The sequence below is a fragment of the Seriola lalandi genome, unplaced genomic scaffold (assembly GCF_002814215.2).
Source record: "Seriola lalandi dorsalis isolate HSWRI2012SDOR001 ecotype SW California unplaced genomic scaffold, Sedor1 jcf7180002055008, whole genome shotgun sequence".
Lineage (NCBI taxonomy): Eukaryota > Metazoa > Chordata > Actinopteri > Carangiformes > Carangidae > Seriola > Seriola lalandi.
In genome coordinates this window covers 3,445,478-3,464,544 of record NW_019525551.1, presented here as the reverse complement: position 1 = coordinate 3,464,544, position 19,067 = coordinate 3,445,478, and the positions used below count along the sequence as shown (strand labels likewise).

General features: G+C 44.0%; 1 protein-coding gene across 1 annotated transcript in view; it reads right to left on the bottom strand.

The window, feature by feature from the left end:
• Positions 1-1,413: 1,413 nt before the first annotated feature.
• The window catches only part of zfpm1 (zinc finger protein, FOG family member 1), a 111,818-nt gene continuing 94,164 nt past the window's right edge, over positions 1,414-19,067 (bottom strand). The window contains exons 5-9 of the mRNA XM_087171511.1: positions 11,235-11,337; positions 10,779-11,027; positions 8,912-9,145; positions 8,526-8,768; positions 1,414-7,269 (exon numbers count right to left, since the gene is read on the bottom strand). Of these exons, the coding sequence (XP_087027637.1) occupies positions 4,580-7,269; positions 8,526-8,768; positions 8,912-9,145; positions 10,779-11,027; positions 11,235-11,337 (3,519 nt within the window). The 3' untranslated portion in view covers positions 1,414-4,579. The remainder of the gene's footprint in view (positions 7,270-8,525; positions 8,769-8,911; positions 9,146-10,778; positions 11,028-11,234; positions 11,338-19,067) is intronic.

Below are 19,067 nucleotides of genomic sequence, written 5' to 3'. Positions count from 1 at the left end.
GTGGCAGCTCAGAAGGAGCCACCCAGCCCTACCTATGACTGGTAAGCTAGCAACAGCCTTGACAACAACAGGTGTGTGGTTTGATTGACACACATATTCAGTGTTGAATGGTGCTGTTTATTTTTTTATATGGGGTTATAGGGAACAATAAGTGGGACGGAACATGATAAATATTTATGTAAGCGCTGAAAACATTATTGTTTGTATTGTTTATAACATTATTATCATTTTAATTGTCATGGAAACCGGGACATTTTTAGTGTTTAACAGATATTTGTCACCCAGCTCTAAACCGGGACAATGTTTGACAAACCTGGACATCTGGTCACTGTACCTTGAAATATCTGCAGTGGAGCACACACATGGGATTATGGGTATTTCTACATTCCTCCACTGGTCTGGGTTAAGCGTTTTTATCCACCTGTAGCTCGTGGAGGTCTTCGGAAGAGGAAGCAGAACAGCTCGGTAGAAAATGCAGGACGCTATAGCGACAAATGGACAAATGGAGAGATGGAAAAAAGACTGAACATTATGATATGATCACAACAGTAGCATTATTACAAATATATGACTTCATTCTGGTAACTTTCTTGGTCCGGACTAATTTCGGAGACTGTTTGAGTTTTTGCTGTGACCCACCTGAAGACGACAAACCAGACCAGAAGCTGCTCCACTCAGGAAGCTGTAGGTGTTAAAATCTCTGCGCTCCAACCGTTTACCTGAGCGGAGGCCGCGCTCAGCTCAGTGTTGAATCAATCATTATCCACATATCTGAGGGCAAGGAGAAGGGCTCTCTCTGTGTGACACCTCACATCAGTGTGAATCTACATATGATGTCAGGTAAGGGTCATCAATGGACTCAGAGTTAGGATATAAAGAGAGTGTGGTCACTGCGGCTCTGCTTAGATACAAACAGTGATAGTGCTGGATTTCACAGCTGTCTCATCTGAATACAACTGAATACAACAGGGAGCAGCTAATATACAACCTGTAATTGAAAGGGTTAAACGCAGGATGAGAAAGGCAGATGAAAATAACGAATCAGTTCATTTGGTCTGTGTGAAACCTAAATGTTCCACAGTTTTCGTCGGCGCACTTTGCCATTGATTGACGCAGCCTTGGAGCTCTGAATGGGCTCAGAAACCTTTTTCCAGCAGAGCTATTACTCATGCACATTATTTTAAAAGGAGAGCTGATGATTCACTCGGCCTTTCCTTCATGAGCCGGTATCAAACAGAAACAGCAGATGGAAACTTTGTTACCAAAGGAAGTGATTTACAAGTGACTACACATGTGCAGCGGTGAATCAAACAGCTCCAAAAGTCAAGGACTCCCACTCAGGTAGATGATGAGATGTCGTGCGTAGGAAAATATTGAAGCCAATAGAAAAGAAGTAGAGTCACACGCTCTCCATCAGTGTCTCTCAGAACTTTTTTATTTCCCATGCATAGTTTGGACAAGAGTGTAGTGGAACTGAAATGAAATTAAAAAATATGGAAATAAAAGTTTTGACACTCAATGAGATTTTCCTCCATTGTGGACATCATCTGAGAAATCATCAACAAAACATATTTAAAACTAAAAAGGAATAAAAAGTTTTAGCGAGGGTTAAAATTCAGAAAGTTCTTCAAGGTACAACAACGTCCTTCAAGGTAGAACAACGATGCATTTTGGATGGGGAAAAGTGCTGTATAACATAAATACATTACAAAGAAAACTAGAAACTAAAACATTCAGCACATTTTTATACAACAGTGCAATAAAACAGGGAGAAGTTCGAAGGGGGATTTTCCAGCACTCAATTTGTGACAAGTTGATGTGACTTTTCTCCTGCTTCTCTCTCCGTTTAAGAGCCGGGAGAGATGGACCAGCACAATTGTAAACACTTAGCAGTAAGATGAGTCTGGTACATCGCTGCTCCAAACCACAGAAGAGCAGAAAATCTACCAGGGGTTTTAAATTCTGTTAAGAAATCCTGTACTTTTACATTTAGTTTCCAGTTTGGGGGAATGGAGCATTAATCAGTTAGTGAGGAGTTTCTGATGACATGTCAAATGGGGACCGGTGGTGTCAGAACTGTACAGCAGATACCTTTGATAAAATAATGTGATCACTTATGCACTGGAGGATGGAAACTGCAGAGAGAGAACGCAACTGTCCATATCTCGGGTTTGTTAGGCAGAGTAGCACTGAAGCACCTGGAATTATGAAAATCCCCCCAATACATATATATATATAAATATATATATATATATAAATATATATATGTCAACTGATACAGCTTTAACAGGTGGAATTATGTTCCTCCCAACCACTCCTGACAAGAGGTGTGAGGACTATGATTCGGGGCATGTGTGGGTCCTTCAGTGCTCCTGCTGAAGAGACGGGTTCAGATCTGTCCTGTGGTTGTAGGTTGTAGGTTGTAGGTACAGTTAGGCTGATATTATCATCTTATCAGAAATGCCTAGGAGCAGCTGGTCCGTGTCTTCCACTGCTGATCACAGCAATCCCTTCAGTGTGAGAGGATAGGCCTCAGAATCTGCAGTTAAACTTTCACAGCTGATTTCACGGCTAATACTATTTAATAAGTTTGGAGTTTTAGTGTCTCATGAAGATCCCAATGCTGTGCACTTTAACAAAGAGTCAAATCCTGAGGGAAATGTTCATTCTTGAGAATTTGTGGGAGGAAAATGACCAAATTTGTAACAAATTTGCAATACTGGCTTCAATTTTCAATTCAAAATAAAGTCTGGGCCTTTAAAAATGAAGAGCTTTACATTTTACATTTTTCCATCACTGTTGGAGAAATAAATGATTTCACAGTTCTAGCTAACACTGTATTGCAACTCCAAAAGCAGCATGGGAAAATGTGGCGTAAACTGTATATGTGGGTGGTGTGTGTGTGTGTGTGTGTGTGTGTTTGTGAGTGTGAGTGTGTGTGCATGAGTGAGAGAACAACAAAGTGAAAGAGGAAGAGGACAGCCTCTCTACCACACACACCATGGGCCACAACGAGTGGTTATTACACGTGCTTACTCTACTGAGTGAGATGTGACTATTCCCTGCTACGCCTTCATCGCCGGACAGAAATACAATCATTAAACAGAAAGACAACATCTTTTAAGATGCGTGTTGGATACCAAAGCCTTGAAATGTTTTGTGTATCACTTCATATACATCTGAAATGGCAGTTTGCAACAAAAGAATGTAAAGCTTGTGTGTCCTTAAAGGTCATTACTTTGCATTGTATGGAGGTTAAACTAAGGATAGACTTCTGATTGAAAGTGTGTATTTTGTTTACCCTAAAATGTGGGGTGTGAATGCAACAGTATCAGCAGCTTCATGTTTCTGACGTGTGAAGCTGTAAGTGAAGCCGCTCTGATCTAATCGTGTTGCTAATCAGCGATCAGGTACAGGAGGAGGGGATAAAAATAAAGAAGCCGCTGGTTTTCAGACCTCACCATCAATTAAAGACTACAACTAAACAGAACAACAAAATGCTAACGTGATAACAAAGTTCAGTGTGATCCGAGTGATTACTGTGAGAAGATATTACATATCTACATATAGAAAATACACTTCAACACAGCCAGATCCAAACGGTTCCTTCCAACAGTATGAAAAATATACAAATAAAAAATACAAATACTCTCAGACACTAGGTAGGTAGTTTTCTGTTGACATGAAATCAGTGAGGACTAAAAGATAAATATTTCACATTTTTTTTCTCCCTTGCATTTTAAAGAGAAAATAAAAATTTGTGTGTATGAAAGAAAAAGGAAAAAAACTGTCCATTTTTTTTGAAATATCATCCTTCAGTAATTAGTAACATTGTGATAACACATCTGTTTTTCAGCTAAAAACACTTTAGCTTCTCTAGTAAGCAAAAAAGAGCCAGTGTTGAAACCAAAAGCATTATAGAATTCTTTTTTTCAGACATCATACACTATGCACAGATAATAAAAAAATTAACAATGATCAAGTCTTTTCCACGTGAGAGGAACGACGCCTCCTGCGCTCAGCTCTGGAGCATCGAGGGCTCAGGAAAAGACGGTAGATTCGTTATAATCAGCGCCGTCGCCGCTGCGTGATCATCAGTCAGAAACGCCTCCAACAGTCAGAATCTAATTACTACCATTATAAACTCAGTCCAACAGAGAGAGAGAAAAGAGGTTTGCTGAAATACATATTTTAACGTCCCACAATGCAACATACTGAGAGGCCCGGGAGTGGTGGATGTTGAACTGGGTATGAAAACAGACGTTGATCTAGGGGACGAGGGCACGCCAGTGTGGACAGGTAGCATCCATCTCAGCTCTTAGTGTACTACAAACTTTGACCCATGTAAGGAGGAATATCAGTCACTGTATGTTGGTAACACCACCTGCTCTGGAGCAGCTGGGCATCAGGTCCTGCCAGGTGAGTAACAGTCATTCATTGTCATTCATAGTTGTGCCAGTGGAGCGCCGCTCTGGCACAAAAGGGACGTCGGAGCTTCTCGGAACTTAGTAAAGGAGAAGCCTCCAGTCAGAAAGATAAAAGAAGGGGAAGAGTAAGAGGAGGAAGGTGATTACTCAGCTCACTTGACGTGTTCGGCACTGTGGGAAGAGCAGTAGTATTTCTTATGAGCTATGAACGTGGAGAGGCTGCTGAACTTGATGTTGCACAGCCGACAGAAGCGAGAGTTACCGTTCTGGACCGGGGAGATCACTGTGGTTTTAGGACCAGGGACGGGGGCAGGGGCGGGCTGCGGCGTGGGGACGGGATTGGAGGCCACAGTCGCGGCGACCTTGTCTGGATGGTGTGACGATCCCACCGTCTCCCCTAGGACCTCAGGCACAGGTGACAAAGTCATAGAGGGAGCCCTTGGGGGTGACACAGGCAGAGGTGAGCCGGCTGAAGGTGATCCAACCCGAGGTGAAGGGCTGCCGTTTACCACAGGGGAGGCAGGAGAAGAGGTTCCACTCCTGGCCTGCCCGTTGATGCTGTCTCTGTGGACTTGGGACAGCGGTCGGGGCTGGCTGTTTGGGCTCGTGGAGGTGGTGGCAGCAGCTCCGTCTCTGGGACTAAGGCTGGGGCTGCGGCTGACAGCGCTGCCTGGCTGGGGCAGGGCCTCCTGGGGCGGCTGAATGCTTACGACAAGGCTGTGGGTCGTCCTGAAGTGCTCCATCAGGTCACAGGCGATAGGCCTGTTGGGGCAGTACGGGCAGACCACCTGAGGGGAACCAGCACCCGTGCCTTTGGCTCCAGCTCCCGGGGTGGCTGCGAGTGTGGTGGTGGTATGGGGGGGAGATGTGGCATCAGAGGCGGGTAAGGCAGAGGGATGAGGACTGGGCGATGCGCCTCGAGTCTGGGCAGCCCACTCAGCAGGGAGAGCTTTCGCCTCCACAGGGTGCAGGAGGTCCGGGCGCTCCTGCTGGGGCCTGCTCTTGGGAGAGGTAGAGGCTGATCTCTTGAGCCTGTGAAGCTGCTCCATGGTGTGGGGCTGGAGTGTGGTGGCGGGGCAATAGTAGGTTTTATGAGCCAGGTAGTTCTCGATGCTGTTGAAGCTGATGCTGCAGGCGGTGCACTTGTGATAGTCTGTAAGCGGCAGGGCCGGGAGAATACTGTTACTGCTGTGCCGGGGAACGTCTCTCAGACGGGGCCTCTTGCTCAGGTCGATGGGGCCGTCTCCTTCAGGGCTGGAGCCTCCCGCCGCGTTGGGAGAAACCTCTTGCTTCACTGCCAAGCCGAGAACAGAGGGAGATGGGGCGGAGGCGGCAGCAGTGGCGGCGGCGGCTGCGGCGGCTGCAGCAGCAGCGTTGGCTAAGGCTTCAGTTCTGGCCATGTGGATCTCGTACATCTTCTTCCGCTTGCGTGTGCGTATGGGCTGGGGGAGGAAGGCTGCTGTGGTGGTTGCCTTGGCCATGTGTACGGCCCGCTGGTTGGATGGGTCATGGCGTGACGCGCAGTAGAAGCGTTTGTGAACAGTGTAGTTGTCGTGACGGCTGAAGCGGATGTTGCAGGCCTCGCAGAAGGTTCTGTTGGGATCATCCTCTAGGTCCTCGGCAGAACCACTTGCAGGACTCTGGCTACCTTCGCTCGCCCTTCCTCCTCCACCCCCTCCTCCCACACTTGCACCTCCGCCTTCCCCTTCAGAAGACGATGATATTCCCTCCCTCCCCACCGGGGTTTCTGTCCTCACCTCCACCACTCTCCTGGAGTCTGTTGCTCCACCCCCAGCAGGAGAGTCAGAGTCAGCGGGGGAGGCAGAGGCTGCTCTACTCGCCGCTCCACCCTGAGGAGAAGCAGACGAGCCAGGTGCCCCAGTGGAGGGCGCCGTGGCTGGGGCTGCGTCCCTCGTCGATCCAGGGCCTGAAGCTGAGGTTGCACCGTCTGCTTGGTGCCTGCTGGAGCAGTACAGCCTCTTATGTGCATAGAAGTTGTTGATGTTGTTGAAGGTGATGTCGCACTCGAAGCAGGTGGCTCCTTTGTGAGGCGGGGTGGCTGCGGCTGCGGGTGCAGTCGGTCCAGAGGGGAAGAAGGCTGCTGGGTTGTTCTGAGGAACCGTCTGACCCTGCTTCAGACGGCTGTGGACCATCTCTGACATTTTAGCCAGTATCTCTGAGGCCTGAGGCAAAATGGCTGCTTCAGGGTTAAACATGTACTGGGGCAGGAACATCGCTCCTCCTGGAAGAACTGACTCTGTCCCGCCCACATGGGCGGGGCTAGAACCAGGGGTGGGACTAGTCGGTTCTGCCTTTACAGTTGTGGTGGCTGGACTCTTTGAAGAGTCTGATGACTGTCTGGATAATGTGGAAGTTTGTGCCTCCTTTGTCTTCCTTCTTGCCTCTTGATCTCCCTCCTCTCCACCAATCTCCTCCTCCTCCTCCTCTTCCTCCTCCTCCTCCTCCTCTCCGTCATCCTTAATCTCCATTTTCTGCTCCTCTATCTCAGAGTCTGAATGCGGCTCCTCTTTGATCTTCAGGTCGGTGGTGGGGGCATCAGGAGGACTGTAGTCTCGGGGTGTGGCTGAGCCGCCGTTTGCGCCCGGGCTGGACGAGTCTGGCTTCGGGACACAGGCGAGGGGCTCCCTCTCGTGCGGAGAGAGCTGGAGCTGGGGACCGTCAACTAACGATGGGGTCATTTGACGGGGGGTGGAGCTCCTTTCGGCTGGGACCCTCACCTCCAGGTGGGTTCGTACGTGCTGCTGAAGCTGGGCAGGGGAGTCCGAGTTGTGACCGCACACTTGACACTTCAGCACCACACCGGAGTCTCCTGGACTGAGACCTGGCAAAAAGAGAGCCAAGGTTAGTGAACTATAAAGCTGAGCAGACACCTGTGACCTGAAACAACACCCATAACAATCAGCTGTACTGAGAGCAGAACCAATAGCGTCGGAGCTTACCGATACTACAGCCTTTAAAAATGTAGCCCGAGGGCCCGTTTAACACCAGGCTTCAGTACCCCACCCTATCCACAATGTGCAGCTCACACTGAACCTGAGCATGGAGCCCCTGTTGGATTTGTCCAGTGACTATTCCAATAAAGTTTACTCAGATAAGTTGGCTGGGTCCTCAGTGTTGACAAAAAGTATTGTGAGCATAAAGATGGAAGACGCAGACAGAGACTGCTGTGATACAATGCTGGAGAACAAACTACAGTTCATGCCCAACATGTAAAATACAACTTCAATAATATGAAAAGAAAACAGAGGGGAACATTTTAAAACAACATTAACATATACTAATAATTACAATAATAATAACTATTGTTTAAATATGGTTGGCATACATTTATTTCAAATATATTTTATTAATTGTCAACATAGCCTACATGTAATATACTGTATGATATGCTGGTGAGAGCTGTCTATATAAGGAATCACCACAGTCCTCTCTGGTTTACGTCTCTTTCCAACCACGCCCGGAGGAAGTTGGTGGTTGAAAGCTGTCTGTGTTTTACTCCCTTTTCTTTTGGATTTTTTTGTTACATATTTTACTGTAATATGCCCTAACAATAAAGGCATTCAAACTATATCCTTGGCCCAGTAGCTTCCCTTTGTCTAAATTAATATAAATAAACCATTTCAACTTCAGGAGCCCCTTGCATTTACCTGGAGAGCACTTTATAATATTAAAACAAACTCTGAAGTTCATGACGGATCTTTTGTCAGCAGCCAGGGGGGAAATCAAACTGCCATCCAAAATTTCTGACATGCCAGATATCCATCCAATCATCCTGGAGCCAGATCGTTCATCTTTGAGGTGATTAATCGGGTGCCATGACTCTCCCTCAAACTGCACGTCAAACCACAACCAATCTGGCAGAAAAAGAAACTGCCGATTTCTAAACTTAGTCAGGGGCTAAAATAGGACTGCCTGACTCAGTATCTTACATTTGAATTGACTTAAATGGCAGCATGCTGAACAATTTGTCTGGTCCAGACTGATACTGTAAAAATGGGAATGGGGCAGCCCGTTGATGAGACTTGAACAGCAGTCTTGATGTTGAATATCATCTGTGAAGATGACGGTGTGACCTACCAGTGGACAGGGGCAGCTTGGGAAGCCCCGGCCCCGGGGAGTAGACCTCACTGCGAGAGCCGGGCTGGCAAACCATGTGGCTAGTGACCAGATGGCTGTAGAGGATGTCCCTGGTGGTGGAGACGAAGCCACAGCCGTGACACAAGCCGTTCAGTGTGTCCGTGTGGACCTTTAGGTGGCGCTCACAGTTTGCTTTAGTGGTGAAGGCGGACAGACAGATGAGACAGACAAATGGACGTTCACCTGTGGAAGGACAGAGAGGGACAATGAAGGAAGTGGTTATACCAGAGGAGCTAATCAAGTGGCTGATGAAGCCACAGTGGTCATGTATCTACAAATCAGACCCCAATGTTCCCACCCACAGTACATATTTATCTTGCTCTCACCACTGTGTGTGCGCATGTGGATCTCTAGAGAGCTGGCGCTGGGGCAGCTCTTGTTGCACTGCGGGAAGGGGCAGATGCGCTCATTGGGGTAGGACTCCTTGGGTTTGTCCTGTGGTGGGGACGAGGCTGCGGCCGGCTGCTTCTGACGGCTGGCGCAGTAGTACATGAGGTGGGCCTGCAGGTTCCTCTCACTACGGTACCAGATCCCACAGTCCTTGCAGGGGAAAATGTCCTCTGATAACCAGCAGACACACAAAGTGTGTTAGTCGACTGAACAGAAACACAACAAAGCAGTATGGGTTGAGCAACTTGATGAAGATGTAAAAAAAACACTGTGGTAAACCAAAGACAAAAAAGGGGGAAGCTGGGGTTTACACAAACTAATCATTTAGATATTTCCTTTAAATGATCACACACGTGCACATAAATAAAAGGGAAATGTTTTAAGGATTCAGGTGTGCTTACCCTATTGTGTTTCAAGTAACTTGATAAAAATCACTACTGATCAGAATTAGAGACAGTTTGGCAAAGTGTCGATGCTCAACTTTGACTACCGCAGGTGCAAAATTTCATCAAATTTTAATCTAATTGTCTTTACTAGTCTAAATATGTTTTCAGAAGTTGCTCAACATCTCTAATAGATTGAGTAAGCATTCATGTTCGCCACACACACACACACACACACACACACACACACACATACACACACACAATTGCGATGAGTATCCAAGGCAACAGGACACAAAGGCAATAATTATTATACATCTCACCATTTAGAGTTATTTTTTCCCATCTGGGAATGTGTATTCATATGGATTGATTACCAATAGTTACAGTGTTTGCGTTTGTGTTTATGGGCATCAGCCACAGAATTAGCACACGACCAAGCTGATAGAAAACTTTGAGGAGAAATGCTCTGCCCTATGTTAAAGAGCTGCAGTGCCATCTTGTGGTCAAATAAAACATTACAAGTTTAAGACAACTGGTACCAGTCGATATAACAGTGTTTAGAGAAACAAGGCTGGATAAAAGCTGTAAAGGCAGAAAAGATAAAAAATATGTACAGCATAATTGAAAGGAACACTGTACTGGATGTGATACTACAGGCCATATATCTAATTTTGTTGTACATATTTAAGCTCCATATTTTATACTTTCTCTGTGTTTTATTTGAAGTGTTGATCCTTAACAAGATATATTTGTGGTTTTAAGAACTAAAAACCATCTCAATGTAGTTTTACATCTCCTCTCTCAGGCTTCTCTCTGGAGCTCTAGTAGCAACAGGTCAGTGAGCCAATCAGAAGAGAGGAGGCTCTGATTCTCTCTTCTGATTGGCTGACTGTTTTCTGAGTGATCCAATATGAATATAGCAGATTTTAGGTAAACACTCAGAGAAATCGAATCCTGCAAGGTTGGATGGTGGGTCCAGGTGGGCGGGGCTTAGGGCATAGCTGAGAGTGGTGCTTTGTTGTGACATCACAAAGTTCCAGAAGTCCTGACGGCTGGTTTTAAGGCTCAGTTTCTGAATACAGGCTGTGTGCATTTCTCTGTGGACTGAGGCTTTGATACTTTCACAGTGTTAATATAGAACCTAGACCTGATTTATAATCAAACAACACATTGACATCTACCTTTAGACTATATGGACCTTTAAATAGATAATCTTTAAGAATGATCTTCCCTGCATTTCTAACAAACTTTACACCATAAAGATTATTTCAATTAAAAACCATTAGACTCCAATCAACAACTCTGTCAACCAAAATTGAATCTACTTGAAAATATACACTTAATTGTACAAACTAAAAATCAACTCAAATTCCAATAAACAGAAACACTATTTTCATGCCTTAAACACAACACTCACTATTGACCACAGCAGTAGCCAAGATGGCGGCCATGCCAGCTTGCTGTGGGAGGAGCTGAATGTCTGAGCGCAACGCTGCCGGGTAAGGAGGCTCCTCCTTCACCGCAGGCTGCTTCTGGGTGACGAGGCTGAGCGGAGGAGAGAGCTGGGCCCGCGGGGAGGAGGAGGAGCCTGGAGGAGGTGACAGGGAGGCCAAGAGCCTTTCACCAGCTGCAAGCTCTCCGGTCACCTTACAGAACAACTCATCACCTGAAACCAAACAGACTCTGGTCACAAAACAGAACTTTTTCTTTATCTAGGAAAACAAATAAAAGTCATCTTTAGTTTGGAAAGATATGGTGACATAGAACTTTTCTTAATCATACAAGTTTTAAATATGCTCAACCTGAAACAACCTGAAACACAAATACACTGCACATCACAAAGAGCCACACTGGTGTCACATGAAAAACTCACCTTGGCTGTAGATGGTACAGTTGGCAGCTGAGGGGTCAGAGGTCAGAGGGAGTCGACTAATCCAACAGTTCGGATCTTCACACACAAGAGTCAACTTAGAGTTCTGCACACAAACACAGAGAGAGAGAAGGAGATGAGGAGTGAACACAAGCTTTTCATTGGTCAGACACAGCATATATTAAAGCTGAGGGTGTAACTCAACACAAATGTGTGTAAAAACAGACTACTGCAGTTTTTACTTTCACTGTTAACAGCAGAAATGTTACAAATGTTTTGGCTCCAGCTTCTCGAATGAGGATTTGCTGGTTTTCTCTCTTTTATATCAGTGTAAATTGGAAAATATAATAGACACTGTGATGACGCTGTTTCTTGATATTAGATATATTAACCATTTAAAATTCACCAATGCCTAAAATCAAACAAATGAGCTATGAACAAATGGTATTCTGCTGTACACTGTATCTGAATTATTTTACTGCAAGATATTATCCTTATTAAAATGATAAAAGTGCACAAAAGGACAAGAGTCTAATATAATCATTCATAAATTACATGTTCATACTCACTGACAATTTCATAGTGCTAACAATTTGTGAAAGCTCTACATAGAGTGTAGTGCCAGCATCCCAGACCACTATCACTCACTTCTTCTTTATTTCATATGATCTACATTTTTATATATATGAGGTGAGGTTGAACACAAGCCCTAAATTGGTTCCTTACCTCACCTGCACATCTACTTCAATAAAAAATATACAATGCATTTGTTATGTTTTATGTGTGCAAATAAATCAATCAAAAAATCTAAATCAATTCTTAACTCCCATCCTAAAGGTTCTCAGGTTTCTCTCACCCTTCCTTTACATCCCCAACATTGTTTCAAATGAGATAACTTAACTTAGGTCAGAGAGATGCTCTTCAGAGACATGCCATTGTTACTTTCAAGTGTTCGTTCTCTTCTTTGACTCGTTTGCTTTATAGCCTGCAGAACATGAATCACCGCCTCACGGCTGCATGCTAGTCAAGTTGCAGGAAATATGGCCACAACCTCCTCGTCTGTTCCTAAGATACAGTGTTTGCAGAACATTATGGCGCCACAACTAAGTTGACCTTTGACTTTGTGGATATTAATAGCCATCATTTCATCATATTATCCTGTTTTATGTTAAATTGTGTCATAATTAGGGAATGAATTCTTGAGTCAAAAACAAGTTTTGTGAGGCCACAGTGACCTTGACCTTTGACCACCAAATTTGATTCAGTTCATCCTTGAGTCCAAGTGGACGTGTGTAGCAAATTTGAAGACATTCCCTCAAGGCTCTCTTGAGATATCTTGTTCATAAGAATGGGATGGACGGACGGACATAATGTGTCTGGCCACGGCTGTAGCCAGTGTGAAGGCATACGAATCGAAGCTTTAATTGCTGTCAATTGGGAATACACGGTCCCATGGTCCTGTCCAGTGTGTGGCCAGAGGTAAACACTGTTTATAAAAAGGCGGCCAGCGAGCAGAGGATGATTACAACCCAAGATGGAAATGAGGAAATGAGTGGAGCACGGGCTGAACAAAGCCACATTGAAAATAAAGGAAAAGAAAGAGGAGAAGAGGAATAAAAGAGGAAGAGAGACCCGGGGGGAGAGCGAGAGAAGAAAAGGAAGAGAAAGAAGATCTGATGAGGTCGACAGGCTGCTATTCAAACAGCTGCCATAATAAGATCCACAGTGGATACACTGGACAAAGAGTGGAGAGTCAGCATCCAGTGTAGGTATGAGAGAGAGAGAGAGAGAGAGAGAGAGAGAGAGAGAGAGAGAGAGAGAGAGAGAGAGAGGAGAGGGAGGGAGAAGAACACATAAAACACACAGACACAAACTGAGTACAATCTGCTCTTTGTCCATATGAGGCTCCAGGAGCATTCCCTCTGACAATCACTCCCAGGACACAGACTTATCCCATGTCTCCATGTCTCCATGTCTCCATACACACACACACACACACACACACACACACACACACACACACACACACACACACACACACACACATACACTTTTTCAGTGCCACACTCTGTCACTGCCCCCTTGTAGCAAGGAGCATCATGAATACAGGGGAATGTGTAAATAAAGCTAATGCTGAATTCACATTCTGTGTCGGCATACAGGATGTTCATTATTTTCAACAGACACACTGAGTATGCCAACACTGCTGTGGTAAAGGTTGCACCAGGTAAGAAGAGAGAGAAACAGGAAACTCTAAGGTATAGCTCAGCTAGTCTGATTTATGTGTAGTAGAAACCATATAATTGATATAAAATACAATGTAATCAACATTTAAAAAACTTTAAATTCATCCATGCCTGTGCAATGGCTTAATCTCTTTTCTATCAAACCCAGAATGTGAGGGCAGCTCAGTTATGTTCAGTGGGTCTGTGATGCAGTATTGTTCAGTCTCCACCAGGAGGCAGCATTCCCTCAGCACTGGAGTCCTCACACCAAGACTGACTGAGCAGTCCATCAGGGTCAAAGCTCACATGATGGTGTATCCTGCTTGACAAAGGGTTTTTATGTTGCATTCAGAAGTACGTAGTTTAGATAGATGGACTGATAGAGTTTGTGGGAACACTTGATTACAAGGTTCACACAAAAGGCATGGATTGATACTCTACACACCACAGGCTGGAATTCTTATAACTTAGGAGGGTGATACTTATTTTAAAGCTTTAGCTCTTGCTAAAATGAACCTTTCTGCACATGGCCTGAAGGAAGGGGGAAATTCTGGTAGAGTTGGTGGTCTGGGTCATGTGTGATTGGGAGTGCTTTAAGGATCAGGGATGAGGTGACACACTCCGATACGTTGCGGGTGGGAATAATGAGTTTGCTGGCTAAATAAGTTAGTGTTAAGAGTTTGTTTTTACTTGTGACTGTAAGCATATGTAAGAAAACAGATGGCACCATAGAGAAGAACTGGATCAATAGTGCTATGGAGAAGGAGAAGAAGAAAAAGGGGATGGGTAGGTGCTTTAGTTCACAAATGACTGCAAGTCTCTGTTGACAACGGCTGTAAATGTCGATGGTATGCCGATTGAAGCTGAGGCTACTGTTCAGTGTAATGCCAGGGTACCTTCTAGCTTCTCTCCAGTGATGGAGATACTGGGGGGTGGACCAGTGGTAGTTATGGTGGAGAATGTTATTGTTGCCCCATGTGTTAAAATGGGATGTTGATTGGCACAGAGAGTGTTGTTGTTATTGAGCAGTGCAAGAATGGCTGTGTCATCTGCATGTCTGAAGTAGAGAGTAATGGTGGATAGACTTAGGCTGTAGAGAAATGGACTGAGTAGAGACCCCTGTGGGGTGCTGGTATTGAGAATAATTGCGGCGGACAGGGAATCATCACTCCTTACTGCTCGTGGTCTGTTGGAGAGGACGTTATGGATCCAGTGGATTAGTTGTGATGTAACTTGTAGGCGCTGTAGCTTCTTGATTACCTGATGGCTCTGGATTGTGTTAAAGGCGGAGCTAAAATCAATAAAGAGAAGTCTTGCATAGTTTCCGGGGATGTCTAGGTGTTGTAGCAGACAGGCCACTGCATTATCTGTGCCTTTCCTTCGCTGATATGCAAATTGGAGGGGATCCGAGAACGGTAAAACATTTGGAAGGATGATGTTTTGGACCAGCTTCTCAAAGCATTTCACATAACAAGGGTAAGAGCTACAGGCCTACAATAAACGGTTTAGCTCTGATGCGTGTGTTTTTTTTAGGAATAGGGATTACAATATCCATATAACTGGAATTGTTGAAGTACAGAATTATTTGAGAAAGAGAGAGTGAAGGATGGGTGTTAGTTCCAGGGCACAGTTTTTCAGGACCTGACCTGGGATTTGGACAAGGTGAGCAACCCCTGGTCTGGGATACAGATCTTCCTCTGTTCCATGATGAAAGTACACCAGTTGGAGTTCATGTACATGCACACCCCACTGCCACAAACTTTCCCTGAGTTTTTCATTGTGTCTGTTCTTTTGACCCTAAAGCCATCAGGGCTAACGTCAGTGTCCGGGCCAGACACATCCTACCAATACTCAGTCAAAGCAAAGACACACCTCCCTGGACAATGCCTCCTTAAGACATTTAGCATGTAGCAAGTCCAGTTAATTTCAATGAACAGACGTTTGAAAGAACAATTGAGGGTAGTGGAGGTTTGTACGGGCGCTGTCTGAGTCTGCAACACACTCCCCTTATCTACCTCTTTTCTTCTTTGGACTGCATTTTACATCAGGCATGATAAGGATGGTTGGATTCAGTTGACAGTGCTCCAACAACACAATCACAATCAATATGATGATGAGAATAATCCAAGCACAACCCATCCAGTTCCTCATAATGTTTCAGCCATGGTAAACTTTTACTATTAAAGACAGAATGAACTGCAACGACCATGACGTCAAAGTTAGCACTTGTGCAATTTCACCCATATCAGGCTCCCATCGTTCCCTGGTGTTACTTTACATGACTTCTTATTCATTTCAAAGTCAGGACACCTTCCTTTATTCATTCCTGAATAGTGCATTTTTAAAAAGTTCTGTTTTACAAACGTCAACTAAGTTTATATCTAAAACACTGAATATTCCCTGTCTGGACACAGAATTCTCAGAATTAAGGAATGGCATGACGAGTGAGAGCCTTTTTCAAATCATAAAAAGCTAATCGGTACTTGGTCATCAAAATCTAATCTCCGTTATTGCTTTTTATTGTAATTTTACAGTGATTATTTTTCCTTTGTGTTATCAGTAATGCTGCATTTAAAGACAGGCTGATCAGTGTAAAAATAAAACTTCAAGTGAGTGATACCATGATCTATCAATGGCTCTCTCTGTGATTAAAACTAAGCAGTGGACAGTATGATGTCATGGAAAGCCAGCGAGAGCCCAGAACAGGAAGTGTGTTTCATATAAACTGGCACATTTTGTGCATTTGGCCAAAAAAGGATTACCTAGACTGATAAGTATTCTCATTGCACATGTATCTGACCTCCATTCTTTCCATCTGTAATAAACTGCCAAAATCCTGGTTCCGCTCCCAGTCAGTTCTTCCCTAAATTTCCTTCATTAGAGAACTACAATACACAGCGAAGAGTACATACAATCCTCTACTTTCATTTTATTAAAGGAAAATGTTTAGAAAATTTTCATTGGCATTAAATACTGGTACAGAACTGTAAGTTTGCGACTCCTGTGGCATACAATAGCATTCAAAATTTTTGTATGTACTTTAAATGGTGTTTTTCAGGCAGCAATTGGTTTCCATTCACTTCCATTCATTAGTAGACAATCTATTAGTAGACTCGAAATTTACTTGAGTGATGTAGACCAAACTCAAATTTGACATCATTCCATGATATTGTAATGTGGACTTTTTAAATCATTCATCACTGATGTAAGGTGTAAGCTATTTCTAGTCAGTTGGACAGATGTGGGCCCAATGTGGGACACTCAAGACAATGAATAATAAATACATTTACTCTCTAGTTAACTGGTCATAGCTCATGGAGTGACAAAAGATGTGACAGGGCTATAAAGGGTCACAAGCCAAAAGGATAGGAATAAATGCTAAAACATGCAGAACCATTAGTATTGTCCTCAAATGTCCAAACTTTCCATCAAATGTCATTACAAGTTAAAGTGGCTGTTTGTAAGTTTTCGCTGCTGCTGAACGTGGTTTCTTGGGCGGTGGTGATTGTTGCTTGACAAGAACTTCGGCCATCGTTGTGTTTACAAGGCGAGAGGTCATAATAGATCCTCTGAGCAGTGCTACATCTTCAGGGCAAATTGGCAGCTACAGTGAGTTGCTATCAGAAAGTAAAAGATGGGCCTGGGCTAGCTATGTAGCATGCTAACTTCAGTAGAAGTTTTTCAGGACCTGACCAGAGATTTGGACAGGGCAAGCAACTCCAGGTCTGGAGTACAGTTCTTCTCATGTATCTTGATGCAAGTACACCAGTTAATGTACATGAACACAACACTACCACAAACTTTCCCTGAGTTTTTGAATTTGTCTGTTCGTATGATCCTAAAGCCATCAAGTATAACCTCAGTGTCAAAGCTAAGACCGGGGCTAGCTGGTTAGCATGCTAACTTAAGTAGAAGAAAATACACGATAGAGACAAGAGTTAACATTGGCATTGCTTTCCACCTCTGGCGACAGCTGTTGGTGAGTAAAGGTGAAGTTTGATGTTGAACTCATGTTTTTTCTAGACTGTTAAACTAGGCTGGTAAACAGCTGATAAGGCTTATGCTGGCTATGTAGCAATAACAAAACTTAGAGATAACTCCTTTAAAACATCACTGGTGTAGATAAAAAAAAGAATTTTGATCCACATGTTGTATCCCTAACCTGCATCCTGCCCCTCCATAAGGTGAAAACATTTACTTCACTAGTGTCTACTTCACAGCCAGAGCTGGATCTTGAAATACCTGAGGAAGATGGTCACTGTCTGTGGGATGGCTTGGGAAGACAGTGAGAAGAGAGAAGGATAGAACAGAAGGAAGGAAGCCTCTCAGTCTGTTGTATACTGAAGATTGAGGCAGAGCGTATTGTATTTCATGGAGAACTAGCGCTGATGTGGAGATACGGCTGCTTTTGTTTTAATTTGTAACCCAACGCTGGAGCCGTCTGAGCTGTAAGTACTGCTAATTTGTTTCAGACTAATTCATCACGGCCACGGCTTTGGAATTCACCATGATAGGGCAATGGGGAAAGCTCAGTAGCACACAAGTGGAACACACACACACACACACACACAACAAGAAAAAAAAAGAAAAAACACACCACCGACTCGTTCTTCAAAGATCTAAAATATTAGGTAATTACTTATCATAATAATACTTAAGAGTATGGTACTCTCCCATCTTCTCTTAGCTGAGAATGAATCACACCCTCATTAAAAGTCAATATTGTCCACATCTCCCTGATGGAGTTTCCTCTTAGCTACGTCAACATGTTTTAATGAATGGTAAAGTCAGATTTCTACTGTCCTGTAGGACAAAAGAAATAATATACAGCATCACTGGGGTAGTTATTGATAAATAGTTTTATAAATAGCTAAATGCTTTTTAATGGTATTTTCATCCTGAAAATAACAAATAACATTTTTTTTAAGAAATCAATTTCACTTCCGCCCCCTTCATCCAGTTGAAGCTCAGAATCAGATGCTGCAGGAAAATGTTTTTATTTAGGGGCCCTGTCTGTGGACTCGTTGGGATTCAGGAAACTGCAGGAGCTACAGCAGCATGCAAATATATGCGACCACATATGCAGGCTTTGTGAAAACTGTGAGATCTCTTGGAAATCTATCAGTCACTTTGTCAGCATGTCCTCAACATGACCACAGCTGAATTTAAAGGAGATACTGATCAATTGTTGCTGCAGCTGCAGATTCTGCTGCTTTTACTTCCACAAAGCTGAAGTCAAGGATTTAACTCACTGAACTAAATTGCAACACAACAAACACCAGTTACAATAGCAGATAATTTGCAACGTCAACTTGAAACAGGAAAACGTGTTACTTTAAACACTTCACAGTCACAAACACACACACACACACACACACACAAACAAAACACAGATTCACATGGGATAATGAGAATAAGAAAGGCATAGGGCCAGATCACACTTTGAGTGTGTGCCTGTGTGCATGTGTGTGAGTGTGTGTAATTAACCAGGGCGGTAGAGAATGCAAATGCCAGAGATGTGTGGGGGAGTTAAGGAGAGGGGAGAGGCCGCTGGATGGTATCAAACCCTTTTCACGTCTCTTGGTCTGACGCCGATCTCATTGACACAATT